The sequence below is a fragment of the Sceloporus occidentalis genome, unplaced genomic scaffold (genome assembly GCF_023333645.1).
Source record: "Sceloporus occidentalis isolate IW3139 unplaced genomic scaffold, rSceOcc1.0.p SCAF_3, whole genome shotgun sequence".
Lineage (NCBI taxonomy): Eukaryota > Metazoa > Chordata > Lepidosauria > Squamata > Phrynosomatidae > Sceloporus > Sceloporus occidentalis.
The window spans coordinates 69,389,946-69,410,121 of record NW_028316983.1 but is presented as its reverse complement, the minus strand read 5'-3'; the positions used below and the strand labels follow the sequence as shown (position 1 = coordinate 69,410,121).

The window sequence follows — 20,176 nt, the reverse complement described above, 5'->3', positions numbered from 1 at the left end:
ACTAGAGTGTTCATCTTTCAGTAAGCAATCTTTATTCTAGTTTGTACAGGTTGAGTCTCTCTTGTCCAGAATTGCAACATTCAAAAACCAAAACTTTTTTCATGGGTGGCTGAGATATGACATACTTTTTGGTGATTCAATGTTCACACTTTGTTTCCTGCACAAAATTGTTTAAAATATTTTATAAAATTACCTTTACTGTGTAAGGTGTATTATAAATGCCTTTTGTGTTTAGACTTGGGTCCCATCTCTAAGTTCTCAGTATGTACATATATGCAAATACAGGTATTCCAAAATCCAAAACACTACTTCTGATCCCAAGGGTTTTGGATAAAAGAGACTCAACCTGTATTTATAACAGAGTGTATAAGAATTCAACTCTCCATTGTACAAGTCCAGCAAATCCAAGAGAGACATTTCAATCACTGATTGGATTTATCTAGAAATATTGACAAAATCAGCAATACAGTGAAGCCCACCACACTCTAGTGGCATCACTAGAGGGATGCAGGTGTGTGTGTAGACTGCACCAAATGACACCCTGAGGGGGGATGACACCATAGCTCCTCAAACATCCGCTTTTGGGCAGAAACAAGCTATGGTGTTCACCTATGCCCCTTTAAAATGTACCAAAAACATTACTAAGGCGGGATACAGACCGCCCCTTTGGGGCGGCCAGCACCTGCCCCTTTCCCCACCGGATCGGGGCCTGAGCAGCCACAGTGGCAGCCCCGGAGGCCCTGATCCACCGCTTTTCCAGGCCTCGGGGAAGCAGCAAAACGTCGCTTACCCCCAGCCTGGAAAGGTGTGTCCTTGCGGCTTCATGCCCCAGGACACCCCAGGGAGCCGCTGCCGGGAGAGAAAGGGGCCGTTTGGCTCCTTTCCCCCGGCTTCATTCCCGCAGCTGTCTGGCGGCTGCAGAAACGAGGTGCTCCCTAGGAAGGAGATCCGTTTCAGAGCTCCTTCTGGCGCCACAAATAGGGCGCCCTATGCACCCTGTAGCGGCGTGAGCACATCACGGCTGTGCTGTGCCATTTGGACATGGTGCGGCCGTCATGTCAAAATGGCAGTGCCAATCTGTACAGGGCGCCACCATTTTGATGTACAGAGTACGTGCTAAGATTAGGGAGAGTCTGTAAAGGATGCTCCAAGGCAACCCTAGCATGTACTTGGTACGTGCTAAAAGGCCCATCTGGAGAGGGCCTAAGTATTCTGTATGGTGTGGTGTAGGAGATCAATGGGGGGGGGGGGGTGACACCATGTTACTGTGCTGAGTGACACCAACCCTAGTGACGGCATTGCCACAATGTCTATAATTTACCTACTGCTTCAGTAATGAAGTGCTCTGGACCTTCAGCCTTTCTAGAAAAGCAGAACACGGAACAGTTTATTCTAACTTGTACTCTAAGCTGTAACTGTAGCAATTATTGCTCTTTTGCCTGCTTTCTACTGGAAATAGTGAAAATCCCCAGAGCAAGGATAACTGTTTCCTACAAAACAAATTGTCCCTGAAGCTCTGTACAAAATACAGTCTTTGTTTGTATGTTAATTTTAATTGCAAACATATTGTACCTCATGGGGAGCTTCACTTGAAGAATATTAACTTATTGTAAGGAAGCTAATTTCATCATTTATTTGCTTTTCTGACAATGCCTGTCTTCTAAGCTATACTGTAGATGCTGTGAAAGTATAATTTTCCTTGTTGGTGAGACGGAATCCACACAACTTGGGCTTTCTTCCTTCTCCACCTAGAGACAGGCAGGAAACCAACACATTGCTGAATTATAAAACAAAATCCACAAAAGTGTGCTGTCTTTATTGGCCAACCAAAATGCACAAAACACATCATTCAAGCTTTCAAAGCTCCATTGGCTGTTTCATCTCGCGAAAGATTTTTAAAAATCATACAGAAGAAAAGTGACTATTAAAAAGAGTCACAGGCCTACATTTTTTATCAGATCTTTCTGTTGTAGCACAGTTGGCTTGGAAGGCTCTCATTGCAGGCAGAGGCCACTCCTCTCTTGGCCATGTGAGGACAAATACAAAGGTCAAATTTAAACTTCATTAGCAGCAATGAAGCAACTCCTCTTGGAATCCAGGGTGTCTCTGTCTGGTTATGTTATACTAGTTAGGCATAAGGTCCAGCCTACAACACAATCAAATTACCAGTTAGAGGAAAAGAATTCAGTTATTCTCCAGGGCTGAAGGACCCTCTAGAATAGAAGGATGATGATGATTAGCTGAGACAAGGGGCAAAGTAAAAGACCTTTCTATAAGCAGAACCAGTGTAGTGGTTTAAGTGTTGGACTGCAACTCTGGAGACCAGGATTTGATTCCCAGTTCAGCCATGAAACGCACTGGGTGACCTTGGGCAAATCACATGCTCTCAGCCTCAGGAGATGACAATGGCAAACCTCTGAACAAATCCTGCCAAGAAAACCCCATGATAGGTTTGTCAAGTTGGAAACAACTTGAAGGCACCCAACAGCAAGCAGAATATCTCCAATAGGTCAAAAGTTTTCTGTGGTCAGAAGTACAGTCGGCCTTCTTATACATTGATTTTTTTTTATACACAGATTCAAGCATCCACGGTTAGAAAATGTTAAAAAAAAGGTATAAATTTCAAATATCAAACCTTGATTTTCCATTTTTTATAAGAAACACCATTTTGTTATGTCATATTTAATAGGACTTGAGCATCCACGGATTTTGTTATCTATGGGGGATCTTGGAACCAAACCCCAGCGTATAACAAGGGTCCACTGTACTGTTGTGTGCACAAAGCAGTCTGGACTTTGTGCCTACAAAATCAAGGTAATGCAATTTTCAATTGCAGATCCCCTGAAAGTCTTTCTGCTGCAATAGTTTGCTCATAGAAGGTTTAGGCTGAAGGTAAATGCAAATTTATTATCAGAAGCTCAGTTTGATAGCGTGATAAGAAATGGAAAGAATCACTCAGGAAAGAACAGTACTTCAAGCTGCCTCCATACTTTTCTCTTGCTATCTCCTCAACATGTATGTATCCAGTATAAAAATCTTCTGTTGTCTCATGCTGTTTTGCTAAAAGCAAGTGATTCCCAAAGTGGGAAGTACAGTACTTCCGGGGAGTGGGGCGATGAAGGAAAAGTGAGGCAGCAGGGGGACCTTATGTCAAAGTATTGGTGTGCAAGAAAGACAAGGGGAACCAGCAGTCTTTAGGACCTTGGTAGGGATGAGGATTGCATGAAACCTTTTTTCAGGGTCCTCAAAAATCTACCAGAGACTTACCAATCATTTTATGTGGTGCTATATCCCACTCTTTGTCTGCCCATGTGAGCTCAGTCCCTTACTGGCATCTTTCATTAGTAGTGGCAGCTGGAAAACTTGTGAGGCTTGGGCACAGGGCATCACTTCTGTGGTTTGGAATGGTGCCATTTTGGGACAGACTGGAGCAAAGAGTTAGAGCACATGGTTGCGGGGGAGAAGTGGCGGCAAAAAGGAGCTTTCAAATTTGGGACCATGCTTAAGCTTTGCTGGGACTTGGCTGACAAGTTGGAGTTGTGCTACAGCTCCTGCTTTCTTTCATCCTGTCTGGGAAGAATCTTCTCCCTAGCACCTGGTCACCCTGGGAGCAGCAACTAAGCAGCTGGATGATCAGCAACCAAGAGGCCTCTTGTCCACATTGGCCTTTGCTGCAAGGCTGGTATGGGTAAGAGGCTTCTCACTGTCTGCTTAGCCTGCTGCTCAGTTGCTGCTCCCAGGATGACAGTGCAAAGGGAGCAGCAACTGAGCAGCCAGTCAAACAGTGACCAAAAAGAGTCTTGCCTGTATCAGCCTTTGCTTCAAGATTGGCACAAGCAAGAAGTTTCTTGGTCACTGCTCAGCCAGCTTTAGTTGCTGCTCCCAAGGTGTCTGGGTGCAACAGGAGCAGTGAATGAGTTTTAAAATTTGCAGTAGAACATTAGACCTAATATCAAAAAATATGCCCGATGGGGGGCGCTAGGGTTGTTGCCCAAGAGGAAAAGGGACGACAGCCTGAAAAAGTTTGGGGACCACTGTACTAAAGTAGTCTTAAGTGATTTGACACATGGTATACAAGAAACAGAATTAGACGGGCTTAGTTCCAATGGTTGTATATAGGTATCTACCTGCATATAGCAGTCCCTGGTTCAGTTTTGCCCCATTATGCTTACTTAAAATGCTATCAGAAATAATCCTGGTTTAAAATAAATCGAGAAGAGCTTTCTGAACTGAGCAATCCTATTCACCATAAACTGGGCTGCAGGCTTGGCATGGAAAGCACTAAAGTACTAAATTCAAGATTAACACTAGTATTAACTTTCCATCAAGAGTTACTGGTTTATTTGTTTCATACAATTGTTTACAGCCCATGTCCTTACAGATAGCTATCATACATTAAAAGGCAATTTCTCATATCACTTTGTGGCTTATACTCTACTTCAGACACCAACCCATATACCAACACCATTTCGAGGGAAAGTGAAATATTTATTGTTTAAAATTCTGTACAAAAAGCAATAGGTTGGAAGAGGGTTGAACTGGACTCAGCGAATGCCTTGGTGGATTATGCTGCTCTTGGTACTGCTGTCTTTCTCCTTCTTCCGTACAGGGTCTAGTTCAAAGCAGCGCCAGAGCCTCAAAGTTTCATCTGCTGCTGCAGATGCCACTGTAGATCCATCTGGACTCATGGTTAGGCTTAATACTCTGGCAGTGTGACCTAGCAAGACAATATAAAACTAAGATATACTGAACACACACAAAAGTATCTACTAATTTCTTGCAGAGAAAGTTGAAGCAATAACAGGTGCATTCTTGATTACAGTGGGCCTTTCCCTTAACGCAGGGGATCCCCCCGCATGAAGGGAATTTCATGCATGCTTGCGGCCCACTGTAAACAATGGGGTGCATGCTTGCGTCACGCACACCATTTGTTTACTTGTTGCATGGCTTCAGCGTAAGCTTGAAGCTGCATATAGTGTGGCTGCCTATGGCATGGGTGCATTGTATATTTAGAATTCCTCTTTTGTAGAGTTTAAAATGAGCACCTTTCCTTTGCATGAGGAAAGCAGAAACAACAGTAACTTACAAGGCAGATAAAAATAGCAAACAAGAATGAAACCTGAATCAAAATGTAACAAATAGAAAGGAAGTTAGAACAGATTATAAAGTTTTATAATAGCAAACTGCACATAAATTGTTGTAGTATGCCTTAATTCATTACCAACTTATCATGAATCTATGCAAAGTTATTTTAGGCTTTAAAAAATCTCTCCTTTTGAGAATATGGGTCAAGCAGAATTTGGATAAGTGATCTAAAGTAGCATGTACAGGTCTTGAAATATTCCAGTTTATAAGTTTGATTAGGTTTCATATACAATAATGTTTATTCTTAATTACTATTACTGTTGCTTCCCAAGTACTGTTTTTATTGCATAAATTTAATGCCTGAGCTACTTCCATACCTCCTCAGCTTACCTTTCAGCTCAGTAACTTTGGACATGGATGGGTATTTCCACACCACAAGCTGGTTCTGGGCAAAGCCATGACCAGAAACAAGTTCCTTGTAATTTGTAGACCAGAGTACTGCACATACCTGTCACGGCAAAAGAAAGACTACAGTTAATAAGACAGTAGGTACCCAGACAGCTACATGTGTCAAAACAACAGCAGTCATGTTCATTGCCTTCTGTTTGATCTTACTTGGGACTGTGCATCTACTGCACTGAGGCAGCTACCAGAGCACACATTCCATATCCTGATGTGCCGGTCACTTGTTCCTCCTCCTGTTGCTAGCACATTGGACTGCCATGGGCTCCAAGCTACAGCCTAGAAGAAGAAAGTATAGGAAAATGTCACCTTTCCCAGTTGCCATCAGTGTAAATGCTACTTACATACACAACGATCTGCTCACCTTAACAGCTCCCTGATGCTGTGTGAAAGTCTGCACAGGATGCAAGGAGCCACTGTCCCCTTGGGCAGCTGGCCATATGTTTACCAGGTTGTCGTTCCCCCCGCTGGCTATGTAACGGCCATCAGGTGCCCACTTTAGCCCACACACTTCTTGTGTATGGCCAGCTAGTGTTGCCACATGGTGCTCTGCCACACGAACATCATGGTGATGTATATGGCCAGTCCTTGACCCACTGTGAAATGAAGATTAATATGTCCTTTTAAGTAAAGTACACCAGGAGGCCAACAATACCCAGCACCAACCTCCCTTTATCAAGAAAGATAAACTCTTTCCCTTTAGTCCCAAGTGCTCATAGAAAATACTGCTTGTGGATCCTTTGTTCTTACCTGGACAAGATATAGTTGTTCCAACTCAGGGAGCTCACACGGGATGAGTGACTGACCATGTTTCGTAGCCGCTTCTTTTGCTGGATGTCCCACAACTGGAACCAACATAATAAATACACAGTTAGTACACCCAATCCTGCTAAAGCTTACTGTGCTCTGAGGTATCAGCATGTGGCAAGAATAGATCATACGAAGGTTATCCTGCCAGTTCCTAGCTCACTAACTCAGTTGAACATACAAGAAACTGAAAAGACTCAAGCCATGGCCATCAAGTGAACCAGTTATAATTCTAATTCTGAAAAAACCTAAACTTCAGTAGCCACCATTCCCTGAACTAGCTGGAAGGAGGAAAAATCACTTGTTGGATAGTCTCACCAAGGAAACACCCACACAACATAATTAACTATGGCAGGTTACATACTGCCAGAAAGTACGTGCAGAGCGCATACTAGGGTTAGGAAGGGGCGGCGCTTCCACACTCCCTAACCTTAGTATGCGCTCTGCGCGTACAAAATGGCCTTGCGCCACTTCCAGGGGCCAGGAAGGAGCACGATTTCTGCGCTCCTTCCTTGGAGCGTCCTGGAGCCCCGTGGTTTGGCCGCTGCGGCTCCTGGATGCTGCAAGCGGCGGCGGGAGACCACTGCAACCCGGCGGTTTGTAACCCGCCTATGTTTATATTGCTCCTGCGCCACCCCACTGCCAAGTGAACGGGACTCGAATATATAGACTCCAGAGTCCAAATATATAAACCCCAGAAAGTGTCATTCCTCTCACCTGGACCTCTGCATTACTTGTACCAATTGCAAGATAGTTTCCCTCTTTGATCCATGACACTGATGAGATATAGTCATCTGGATGTTCCATCTGCATTAACTGGATTATTTCTCGGGAATCATAGTTCCATAAATAGACTGTTTTATCCAATGCCACAGCCAGAAAGTTCAGCGAGCTCCAATCAATTAGGTTAAGATCTAAACAAAACATGCAACATTTACTAATGCCAGTACCCTTCCCTCCTTAGCACCACCCCATGCTAGAAACCAAAACCACAGAAGGCAAATCCAGAAAACTCTTACCTGTCCACCTAAAATGCCTAATCTAATGCAATATGAAGCCACAATTCACAGGTGAGCTACAACATCACAGAACTGACACCTATCCTAAAGTATTATTATTATCTTTAGAGAAGACAGTCATTTCTACATTTTGTTAGTATATACACCAAGGTGGAGCCAGCATGGTGTAGTGGCTTAAGCGTTGGACTATGACTCTGAAGATCAGGGTTCAGTTCCCTGTTCAGCCAGGGAAATCTACTAGGTTACTTTGGGCAAGCCCCTGAAAACCCGTGATAGGTTTGAACTCCATGTTCATGGCTGCTTACAGTAGTCGTTGCGGATGTCTGGAGCATCCAGAATCCGGTCTGACATGGATGCTATGTATCTTCCATTCTTCCGAGTAGAGCCTGGTGTGTTCTTCTGGCTATAAAGAACTTTGAGGTTATTTTGGTATCCTGGGGAAGAAAATTGTTACAATTATTAGCCCAAACCAAAATTAAAGTCATTTTCTTTCTTCGCTTCAACTGTGGTTGAAACAGATCTCATTTCAGCTCATCTGCCCTAGCCACTAATAATAATAATAATAATAATAATAATAATAATAATAATAATAGTTGTTTTTGTGGTGGTGGTGGTGGTGAAGTTGAAGGCTTTCATGGTTGGCATCCATGTTTTTTTGTGGGTTTTTCTAGAACATGGCCACATAGCCCGAAAAACCCACAACACCCCCCCAAAAAAAAAACGGAGGATCGGGACGGGTTACAATAAAAAATAAAACAGTAAAATAATAACACAGTCACTAACCCACAATTTAAAATACAACAGCATAAAAATCAGTTATTAAAATCACAATCAAAAATACAATAAAATGTAATCCCCATTACAATGAGGTGGTTTAAGGGAAAGTCAAGAAGGCATAGTTGTGGGACAGTGGAGAGGGCCCATGTATTAGTCTGGGAATGCCCGCCGGAAGAGATCCGTCTTGATGGCCTTTCTAAAGGCCTCAAGAGATGTTACGTGATGGATCTTCTCCAGTAGGTCATTCCAAAGTTTAGGAGTGGCTGAGGAGAAGGTCCTCTGGGTAACCACAGCAAGTCTGGTCTTCTTAGTCTGTAGAAAATTTGTCTCAGAGAACCTGAGTGTGTGGGGTGGCTTGTATGGAAGATGTTCCTTTAAGTAAGCTGGACCTAAGCCATGTAGGGCTTTAAAGGTGATTACGAACACCTTGTACTGTGCCTGGAAACTAATTGGCAGGGAGTGTAAAGATTGCAGAACTGGAGTTATATGGTTGCCTCTTTATTTTTTGGTGACCAATCTGGCTGCCATGTTTTGGATTAACTGAAGTTTCCAAGTTAGGTACAAGGGTAGCCCCATGTAGAGCGCATTGTTGGGCTTTTAGCTAGGTTTATTAAATGCCAAGCAATCAGGACAAGTGGTCATGACATGCTCCTGTTATAGGCACTTCAGTGTCAGATCAAACTGCTTGGAAAAAAAGCAGCTCTTCACCTCACAGACTATGCATCTAAGTACAGGTATGATTTGTACTGCATCTCAACTAACACTGCAGCCCTATAACACAAAGTATTATGGGACATGATTTCAACAAAACATGACCAGAAGTGTACTACAAGGAGGTCAACTCTAATTTGGGGACAGGCAGGAGAAATAGAACAAATGAAACAAGTTTCTCTAGTGGACATTATGTAAAAGAGGAAAAATACTTCTCCAAGGTTCCTGGCTAGTGTCCTAGACACCTTTCTGACAAAAAAACAAGCAAAGCAATTTATTAGTTTCCTGAGAAGCTTATACAATGGAGGTAACTTGCCAGTCTCCACAGTGGCAAGAAATCAAAGAATCTCTTATCTAGTATTCAAGTCAACACCATCACTTCCTGGATGAATTCCAACCTAAAGGCCAACCCAAGCAAATCAAGTTATAATTTATATGAACTCAGTTATCATGGATCACCAAAATAACAGCATCAGTTTAGAAGACCTGTCTTCCAGTCTGCTCCAGTGGTTCTCAGAGGGGTGCAAGAATTGTTCGGAGTGGATGAGGTGCAAGACCTGGAGGCTCTGATCCAACCCCCTCCTCCTCTTCCCAAACTCTGAGTAACATTTTCATATGCATTGATTTAAACATTGAATTTACTTAAATAAAATTGTTCTAATGTGAATGGTTCTTTCCCTATAAAATGTTAAGATATGAATGTACATGAATGTGCAAACGAAATTGCACACATTAAACAAACAAAATATTTTAATAATAATAATAAAATAATAAAACTTTATTTATATCCCGCCTCTCTGTCCATCACAATCGAGGCAGCTTACAGTTAAAAGAATACATACAAAACCTCATATCCCAATAGTTCTCCTAAAACATCAATTAAACAATTAAATATTAAAAACATACATTAAAATGAATAAAAGCGAGCAAATGGGGCTACAGCGTGTTCAGAGTGATGGTTCGGTTGGTGGCTGGGTTTGCTATTCAGGAAACACCTGCTGGAAGAGATCCATCTTGACAGCCTTTTTAAAGCTGTTTAAATTGGTAATCTGGTGGATCTCCTCCGGCAGGCCTTTCCATAATTTGAGCGTGGTTGAAGAAAAGGTCCTCCGGGTGGTAGCGGCCAGCCTAGTTTTTATAGGCTGCAGTAAATTCCTCCCAGAGAACCTGAGTGTGCGGGGTCTGCTGGTAGATATAAATGAAATCCCAAGGGTAAAAAGTTTGAATACCACTGGTCTACTCTAAAGGATAAATACCTGTTCTAAGAGGTTCACATGAGAAAAGAAGCAACTCCCTTTACTTCTCCTTGATTATCACTTATTGACAGCCATTAAAGTAAGCTATTGAAACCAATTCCATCTCATTTGGTCATTATAGGAACTGAAATATTTTAGTGTTTTCATCACTCATGTCAAAGTAATAAGAATATGAAATAGTTAAAAGATATTCCATGCCCTGGCTAAGTCATTAATCAAATTGGAGCCTATAAAGAAACCAGAAGAAGGCTAAGGCTTGGAAGCTATGGAAGAACTACTGGTAGATAAGATCTTCAAAAGTCAGAATCATACATCATTGTTGTTAACTGCCCCCGAGTTGGCCCCAGCTCATAGCAACCTTGTGGATGAGACATCTCCAAGCTCCCCATAGTATTATTCCTGTGTATGGTTGTGAAAGCTGGATAGTGAAGAAAGCTGACAAAAGATCAACGCATTTGGAATGTGGTACTAAAAGAGTTCCGCAGACACCACAGAGCACCAAACACACCAATAAATGGATCCTACAACAGATCCTAGAACAAATTAAGCCTTACCTGTCACTAGAAGCCAAAATCACTAAATACTTGCTAAAGTGGAAAGCATTAGGAGCAAAGGAAAACTGTATGACAGATGGATTGACTGTCAAAGAAACTACAGTCCTGAGTTTGTAAGGCCTGAGGAGGGCTATTGATGACTGGGGTTCATGAAGATCTCTCATTCATAGAGTTGCCATAAACTGAAGCTGACTTGACTGCAAAAAACAGCAGCACCCTAAAGTGGCTTCTTCTTCCTTCTTCCCATTCTTTATTCCTTGTGTGCCATGTCGTAAGTTTAGAACAGGGGTCGGCAACCTCCGGCCCGCGGGCCGGATGTGGCCTGCGGAGGCCTGGCAACCGGCCCCTGGCTGCTGTTGTCGCTGCCGCCGCCGCCACCACCCATCACAGCTTTTCGCTGCTCTGGGCGCTGCCATTTTGGGCGGCAAAATGGCGGCGAGGTCGCGCGAGACTTTGCCGCCATTTTGGGCGAAAAAATGGCGGCACCCATAGCGGCCTCTGGGGTTATGGGCGCCGCCATTTTGCCGCCCAAAATGGCGGCGCCCAGAGCGGCGAAAAGCCATGACAGGGGACCTCTGGGGGGCCCGCCGCCGTCTCTGGGGCCCTCCAGGAGGGTTCCGAGGGCGGCAGGGGGCCTCTGGGGGGCCCGCTGCCATCGCTGGGGCCCTCCAGCGCTGGCAGCCCCCAGCTTTTTTGCCGGTCTCTGACGGGGCCTGGGGCCCCGTTAGGGGCCAGCAAAGATGGGGAGGCCTGGCCCCTGGAGGGTGGAAGCTCCGCCCCTGGCATGCGGCCCCACCCCTGGAGGGTGGAAGCTCCACCCCTTGCACGTGGCCCCGCCCCGGAGGGTTGAAGCTCCACCCCTGGCTTCGGCCCCCCAGTCGCCTGAGGGACAGCAACCCGGCCCCCGGCTCAAAAAGGTTGCCTACCCCTGGTTTAGAATATAAGCCTGGGGTCATGACTGTTATCCCCTTTGTCTTTGTAAGATGCTCTGGGAACCATTTGAACAAAAAGGAATAACATTTGTAATGTGCTTAGCACACACCTTACATTCCAGCTCACCTAGTGTGCAGTTTACCCAATGAAGACCTACCTTCAGGGGCATTCTGGGGCTTTCCACTCAGCCGTAGGATTTTTGCCTCTTCTACATCAAAGCCATTAAGATTCATTGCCCAGGCCTTCTGATGCTCCTTGGTGGGTGGAAAAACATTGTAAGAAATCAGTAGTAGCTTGTTCTATAGGATAGAGCTCAGCAGGTGTGAGCCTACCTACACTCACATCCAAGTTGGGAGGATCTACCTGTCCACCTCAGCCACATAAACAGTGTACCATACTGGTTGCAGGTGCAGTATTGTAAGAACAAAACCTTCAAGCCATTGTTGGTGTCTGCATTCAAGTCTTTTCCAGTTTATAGCAAACCTATCACAGGGTTTTCTTAACGAGATTTCTTCAGAGGGGGTTTGCTGATATTTTATTAACTACGCACACACATACAGAAAGGGCAAGTTAGGGATATGTATTGTACTTTCATTTTGAAGCCACTTTAGGTAAGAGAGCTTTTATGCTACAGTCACCAAGTTTCAGAAATACTGTATAGGCCTCTAAATTATCCCTCTCCATCCATTAGGTTACTGTCAAGCATCCTGCTTTGCCAGTCCTTAGGTCTAAAACCTGTGGTGGACTTTGTACTGCTAGTACTGTAAAGTTCACGTTAGAAGGAATTGCCCTTGAATAAAAGAGCATGAAGATCACATGTACAAAAAACTTGCAACTGTAAACAAGCCCTCTGAGCTTTTGCTGCCTCACCTTCTTGGTAGGAGTGTCATCGGAGGAATCCTCTTTGGTTATGAGGAAGTTGGCCACATCCATTTGCATAGCACTGCGATTGGGGATATATCTGTCCCCTCCAGTTCTGTTTGGTGTGTTTTGTCCTTTTGAACCCGATTTGCCTATAGAACAAAAACGGCATAATCTGTTCAATCTCATTAGTTTGGATCTTCTAGGATAGAAATTAGATTTAAAGTAAAGTGTATATTTAACGGAGCCATGAAGTGATGAGGCAGCCCTGTCATTCCCCAAATAGAGAAAAACCACAGCACAAGGAAATGGAATACATCAATTTGTAGACCCTCCAGGAGGGCTCCAAGGGCAGCAGGGGGCCTCTGGGGGGCCCGCTGCCATTTCTGGGGCCCTCCAGGAGGGCTCCAAGGGCAGCAGGGGGCCTCTGGGGGGCCCGCTGCCATTTCTGGGGCCCTCCAGGAGGGCTCCGAGGGCGGCAGGGGGCCTCTGGGAGGCCCGGTGCCATCGCTGGGGCCCTCCAGTGCTGGCGGCCCCCCCAGCTTTTTTGCCGGTCTCTGACAGGGCCTGGGGCCCCGTCGGGGGCCAGCAAAGATGGGGAGGCCTGGCCCCCGGAGGGTGGAAGCTCCGCCGCCGGCATGCAGCCCCGCCCCTGGAGGGTGGAAGCTCCACCCCCTGGCACACGGCCCCGCCCCAGAGGGTGGAAGCTCCACCCCTGGCACACAGCCCCGCCCCAGAGGGTGGAAGCTCCACCCCTGGCTTCGGCCCCCCAGTCGCCTGAGGGACAGCAACCCGGCCCCCGGCTCCTACCCCTGTCCTAGAGCTTCAGCTCCTTCATTACTGAATCCTCAGCCCCAGATACATTAGGTGTTCTTACCTGGTGTTTTGGAGGGGGTTTTGCTGGTACTACGGGGCCTGTTAGCAGGTTTCATGGGTGAAGGAGCTGTGGTATCTGTAACAGGTACAGTGCTAGCAGCAGCGGCCTCCTTGGCTTTGCGCTGCCATCGGGCAGGAGGTGCATTGGGTATGGGGGCATCCAGCTTCAACAGTCCATGCAAGTCACTTTCAAATAAGAACTGAGCCATCAGGATGGAGTGCTGCAAGGAGACAGGAAAATATAGAGAACTTAGTTTGCAAGGGAAAAGCAGTCAAGTGTGAAAAACCAACAACTGTTTCATGTTGTTGTTATTAACCACCTTTGAGTTGATCCAAACTCATGACAACCACGTGGATAAGACATCTCCAGGTCTGCCTGTCCTCCATTGCTATGCTTAGGTCCTGCAAATTCATGATCAAGACTTATCTGATTGAATCTATCCATCTGGTGAGCAGCCTTCCTCTCTTCTGCCCTCTACCTTTTCAAACTCCATGGTGCTTCTTTTCTTCTGCTTAACATCCTGTGGTAGCACCAGTTGAAGGTGATGTCTTAGGTTCAAAACACACTGCAGACATCATCCAGTTTTAGACCGCTTTAACTGGCCTGGCTCAGTGCTGGCAAACCCTGTGAATATTAGTTTATTGTGGCACCAGAGCTCTCTGGCAGAGAAGGCTAAATGTCTCACAGTATCTCCCAGAATTCCCTAGCACTGAGCCAGGGCAGTTAAAGTGGTCTCAGACTGGATTATTTCTGCAGTGTTTGGACCACTGTCTTTTCTAACGAGGCATGCCTTCTCATTATGTGTCCACAAAGTACAACTGCCATGGCAACACTCTGCAGGATCCCAGAGCTTTGTTGTTAGAATCAAAGTTGGAAGTGACCACAAGGGCCATCCAGCCCAACCCCCTGCCATGCAGGAACCCTCAATCAAAGCATCCCCAACAGATGGCCATCTAGCCTCTGCTCAAAGGTCTCCAAGGAAGGAGACTCCACTACACTCCAAGGAAGAGTGTCCCACTGTTGAACAGTCCTTACTGTCAGGAAGTTCCTCCTAATGTTGAGGTGGAATCTCTTTTCTTTGCATCCATTGCTTCGTGTCCTATTCTCAGGAGCAGCAGAAAACAAGTTTGCTCCCTCCTCAATATGACATCCCTTCAAATACTTAAACAAAGCTATCATATCACCTTTTAACCTTCTCTTCTCCAGGCTAAATATCCCCAGCTCCCTCATAAGGCATGGTTTCCAGACCTTTCACCATTTTAGTCTCCCTCCTTTGGACATGCTCCAGTTTCTCAACGTCCTTTTTGAATTGTGCTGCCCAGAACTGGACACAATATTCCAGGTGGGGCCTGACCAGAGCAGAATAGAGTGGCACTATTACTTCTCTTGATCTCTAGACACTATACTTCTATCAATGCAGCATAGAATCACTTTGGCCTTTTTAGCTGTCGCATCACACTGTTGACTCATGTTCAACTTGTGGTCTACTTGGACTCCAAGATCCCTTTCACATGCAGTTTCATTCAGCCAGGTGTCCCCCGTCCTATATCTATGCATTTAATTTTTCTGCCCTAAGTGCAGTATCTTACTTTTCTCCCTGTTGAATTTCATTTTGTCAGCTTTGGCCCAGATTTCTAATCTGTTTAAGGTCACTTTGAATTTTCATACTGTCCTCTGTGGTATGAGGCACCCCATCTAATTGGGTGTCATTCACACCCCAGCAGGAGCCACTTAGCAACCAGGCTGCATCCACACTGGAGAAATAACCCGGTTTGGCACCGCTTTAACTCTTTGTCTTGCTCAAGGCTATGGAATTCTGGGAGTTGGCGTTTGTTGTGGGCCCAGAGCGGAGCATTTGAGCCAAACCAAGAGTTAAAGCGGTGCCAAACCGGGTTATTTCTCCAGTGCGGATGCAGTCCTCTTAAACGACTTCCTTAAGCCCTGGTATCTAAAGAAATGCGATTAGAGGGTGAAGGGAATATACAGTACCCGCGAGAAGCTCTTTCTGCTTCAGCTATAGCTGCGGACAAACCACTCACTCAGCCTCCGCTTCTCGCGTTCTGACTCCAACGCGGCCAACCATTCAGGATTTAAACTTGCCACTTTGGCCAGCGATTGGCCACTTCGAACAGAACGTCAGCGGATTCCTCCGTCCCCATTGGCTGTCCCGAGAAAAGTGGGCGCGGCTTCCCTGAAATAGGAGCCGGCGGCCATTTCGTGGTCGGTCCCCTGCGCTGCGTCCCGTTGCCATAAGCAGCAGGGAAGGGAGGGTTGTCTCCCATGATGCATCGCGTCCCGTTGCCATGGCGCCCGTTGCAATGGTTCTCACACTTTAGGCCTCAAGTTGTTTGGACTTCATCTCCCAGGATTCATGGCCGTTGGCCAGACTGGCTGGGCTTCTGGGAGTTGAAGTCTAAGTTTAGGAATGACTAAAACTCTAATTTAAACGGAGGACGAGGCAGAGATTCTCACCTCTCTCCATGTGACTGAAAAATGTGGTGCCCTTATGCTTGTTTTTCCAGCTTGGGCTGTATCCACACTGTAGAAATAATCCAGTTTGACACCAGTTTTAACAGCCATGGCTCAATGCTATGGGATTCTGGGAAGTGTAGTTTGTTGTGGCACTGCAGTGCTGGGTGCAGCCTTGCTCTCTCCTGTGGATTGTGGCAACCACAGGATTTTCTTGGCAGGTTTCTTCAGAGGAGGCTTCCCCTTGCTGTCCTCTGAGGCCGAGAGAGTGTGACATCATGGCCAAGTCACCCAGTGGCTTTACATAACCAAGCTGGGATTCGAACCCAGAGTCGTAGTCCAAACCTCAAACCACTACACCACACTGGCTCACATTCAATAAAAATAAAAACAGAAATACTGTACTACTATTTTGTCCTGAAATATCACTAAGTGTTTTCATCAAATACTTTTTCTTTTCTGCTATCCATTTTTTCTCTGATGGCAAAAAGCTACAAATGTATTAAAATATTACAGGGGGCCCTGAATGGTTGCCATGATTTACAGGGGAAAACGAATAGGAGCAAACAGCAGTAATTGAAGGGGGAAAAGGCATGACATGAATTGCTTTGGAGATGTATTTTAGAATCATCGAGTTGGAAGAGACTCCAAGGGTCAACCACTCCAGCCCCATTCTGCCATGCAGGAACTCACAATCTGCTTGAAGACCCAAGGAAGGAGACTCCACCATTCTCTAAGGCAGTGTGTTCCACTGTGAAACAGCCCTCTCTGTCTGGAAGTTCCTCCTAATGTTGAGGTGGAATCTCTTTTGCTGGAGCTTCCATCCATTGTTCCATATTCTAGTCTCTGGGGCAGCAGAAAACAAGCTTGCTCCATACTCAGTATGACATCCCTTCAAATATTTAAACAGGGCTATCATATCACCTCTTCTCCAGGCCAAACATCCCCAGCTCCCTGAGTCGTTCCTCGTAGGGCATGGTTTCCAGACTCTTCACCATTTTGGCCTGACAAAGGCAGAATACAGTGGCACTATTACTTCCCTTGATCTAGACACTATACTTCTGTTGATGCAACCTAGAATCGCATTAGCTTTTTTAGCTGCCACATCACACTGTTGGCTCATGTTCAACTTGTGGTCTACTAGGAGTCCTAGTAGATCCCTAGATCCCTTTCACATGTTTAAGTCTCGTTCAGCCAGGTGTCCCCAATCCTATATCTATGCATTCCGTTTTTTCTACCTAAGTGCAGTATCTTACAATTCTCATGATTGAAATTCATTTTGTTAGTTTTGGTCCAACTTTCTAATCTATTAAATATGGTATTAATATGTTATTATTAAATATTATTACATATGTTATTAATCTGTTAAATATGTTATTGCAGCTAGAAAATTTTAGTTTAGCATTCTTTGGCCTATTTGACTTTTTATCAATATATATGCTAAACAGCTCATCTGTTGCCTAAAACAAGATGCAGAAATAATCCAGTTGGAGACCACTTTCTCTGCCCTGGCTCCATGCTAAGGAAGTCTGGGAACTGTAGTTTTGTGAGACATTGAACCTTCTGCTGGAGGGCTCTGGTGCCACAATAAACTACAGTTCCCAGGATTCTCTAGCAATGAGCCAGGGAAGTTAAGGCTGTCCCAAACGAGATTATTTCTGCAGTGTGTTTTGGGCCTATGTTAGGATGTCTACATTCCCCCTTTATTGTTAATACCAGTTTGCAGTGGTCACCAAACTGTGCCCTTTAAGAGATTTTGGACTTCAGCTCCCAGAAGCCTCTGCCCTGTTGCCCAATACTCTGGGATTCTGGGAGCTGAAGTCCATAAACCCTTAAAGAGCACAGTTTGGGGACCACTGAGTTAAGGTAATTACAATTATCTGTGTTTTTTACATGCCCATCCTCTCCTATCTCCCATTTATATCTTCACATCCGAACACTGCATATACATTGGGGTTTTGGTATCTGCTGGGGTTGGTTCCACAAGCCACTCTGGATAACAAAATCCATGGGTGCTCAAGTCCCATTATATACAATGGTTTGGCAAAACGGTATCCCTTATATAAAATGGCAAAACCAAGGTTTGTCTTTTGGAATTTATATATTTTTAAAATATTTCCAAGCTGTGGATGCTTGAATCTGTGGATAAAAGATCTGTGGATGCAGAGGTAAAAGATAAAGGTAGTCCCTTGACCTGAATGTCTAGTCGTAACTACTGTAAGGGGCATTGCTCATCTCCATTACTAAGCCAAAGAGCTAGCGTTGTCCGAAGACGACTCTGGTGGTCATGTGGCCAGCATGACTGCTCCGAAAGCTGTTACCTTCCCCTATCTGTCTACTTGCATTTGCATGCTGTCAAACTGCTAGGCTGGCAGAAGCTGGGACAAGCAGCCCACAAACCTTTTGCAAAAGTAAACACATTCCTCTTTAAGGGTCAATAACTGTTGTGTAGATAAGAGTAGCTACTAAGTCCTATAGGTACTAGCTTCCTGACACTTTTCTACTTACACATAAATTAGAACTGATAGCATCATGGTCACTGTTCCTAAGTGGTTCAGTCACACTCCCATCTTACACTAAGGCAGGGCCACAGCTACATCTGGGACTACCAACATCAATTTGTACAGTTATTTCAGATGGGTAGAAATTTTACTCCTTTGTTATGACAAGACACATTTATTCTGCCAAAGTGAGGATAGTTAGTCATTCATTATTACAATCCTACTGTGATGTCCTGCCAGAACTGATTGAAACTTTCCCCTGCATTTTCTTTCACATTGGTTCAGGCCATAGTATGTTTAGTGTAGAAAAGTTCTTTGTATTAGTTTGTGGGAGGAGCTGTAGGATCCCCTGCATTATTTCCAGGTTTGGTTTGCCCTTTCCCAACCTGCTCGGCTTTAGCTAGAGGCCTTTAGTTGGGAGCAGTCTTTGCTGTGAGCAGGCAGAGAGCTGTCTTTTGGTGGCAAACAGGCCCAGACAGCCGGAAAGGGCATTTCTTACACTTTAGCCATTTCAGTTACCAGGTTTTAGCCAAATTAGTTACCAACAACAAGTGCAGGGTCTTTCAGGAGCTGAAAGACCCTGCACCAGCTCCATTGAGTGAGGAGAGCAAACTAACATCAGACCCAGAAAGATGACATCCGGAAGATTGCTGCAACTGTAAAGTACCTTTTGTTTAGAGCTGGGGAGGAGAAAACTCTTTATTTTGTCCTTTAAATTAAATTTCCCCCCTTTTGAACTTTACATTCAGCTTCAGAGCCTTTTTTGGGTAAAGAGTTTGATCTCACCAGGGTACCGGCGTTGCACACCCAAACCTGCCACCACCTTTAGTTGGGTGTGTCTTCACACCTACCTTTTTTGGATGTCTCCATGATTTCTTTCTCCATGTCAAAAACACTGGATATTTTTGTCTTGCAAATGGTAGCATATCCTTAGTATTCAGTTATTGGGGAAGGGGTATTCTCACTCACTGTGATTCTTTGGAGGCACCAGCCCCTTTGAAAATGTATGGCTTACTTGACATAAAAGCTTTCCATGATTTACAAGGCAATACTGCCTCCCATGTGCCCTTTCTGTGATTTTTGTAGAATGCACAGGACACATAATGTATCCAGAAATGACTGAATCCTGATGTTTTTTCTCTATTCCACCCTGTTTCTATTTTTTTCACCTTATCTATGTTCCCTCAAAACTATGCACTCACACCCTCCCATTTGTATAGCAGTACATTCTGTCTTCTGGCACATGTATATTTTCTACTTAAACCCCTCGGCCTCTTCGACTGGTCATCATATTCTTTTTCGTATGTTCATATTCTATTTTCATCTCAGGCCCATTTGGGCAGTCAAAAAATAAGTTCACTTTTATACTTTGGGTGTGATTCAACCCAAACCAGACAGTTTCCCAGATCCTGTTGTGTTCCTCCATGGTTCAGTTTAAAAACTCCTCTCCTCCTGCCTATTTTAAGGGGAAATGCCCAGAATGCCCCCCTAAGCTACCATGCCAAAGAGCCACAGTACAGACCTGGCTAATGAAAAGCTTTTTCAGCATTTAAAAAACAACAACAGAGTATAACTGAACAAGGCTCAGAGTGACACAACCCCTTTTATTCCAGGATAGCTGTCTTCATGTCCTCTCCTTAATCTTCTGACTATTGTTCTCTACCTTTTAAAATATTTTCCATTCTTTTTTAAAAATAATTTTTATAGTGATTTTAATACAACATAAAAACAACAAAGACAAACAAACAAAAAAGCCAACAGGAACCTTATTTTAACTGTACATTTGAATACGCATTCTTATCTAAACTTGATTTACATATACTTTTACTACCCATTAAGTTTTAGATTTTATTTTGTGTTATTT

The 20,176-nt window shown here is 44.6% G+C and overlaps 1 protein-coding gene across 4 annotated transcripts in view; it reads right to left on the bottom strand.

Moving 5' to 3' along the window:
- Nucleotides 1-4,096: 4,096 nt before the first annotated feature.
- LOC149316165 (cell division cycle protein 20 homolog) overlaps nt 4,097-20,176 on the bottom strand; it is a 46,754-nt gene continuing 30,674 nt past the window's right edge. Inside the window, exons 8-18 of one of the 4 annotated variants that reach the window (XM_089514926.1) lie at nt 17,372-17,377; nt 13,343-13,562; nt 12,475-12,617; nt 11,762-11,858; nt 7,679-7,807; nt 7,072-7,268; nt 6,298-6,392; nt 5,912-6,143; nt 5,701-5,826; nt 5,476-5,593; nt 4,097-4,717 (exon numbers count right to left, since the gene is read on the bottom strand). In XM_089514926.1, coding sequence (XP_089371052.1) covers nt 4,545-4,717; nt 5,476-5,593; nt 5,701-5,826; nt 5,912-6,143; nt 6,298-6,392; nt 7,072-7,268; nt 7,679-7,807; nt 11,762-11,858; nt 12,475-12,617; nt 13,343-13,562; nt 17,372-17,377 — 1,536 coding nt within the window. In that variant the 3' untranslated portion in view covers nt 4,097-4,544. Of the gene's footprint in view, nt 4,718-5,475; nt 5,594-5,700; nt 5,827-5,911; nt 6,144-6,297; nt 6,393-7,071; nt 7,269-7,678; nt 7,808-11,761; nt 11,859-12,474; nt 12,618-13,342; nt 13,563-15,331; nt 15,568-16,504; nt 16,592-17,371; nt 17,378-20,176 lie in introns of those variants that run through there. The other 3 variants (XM_089514923.1, XM_089514924.1, XM_089514925.1) reach the window with 3 other exon arrangements.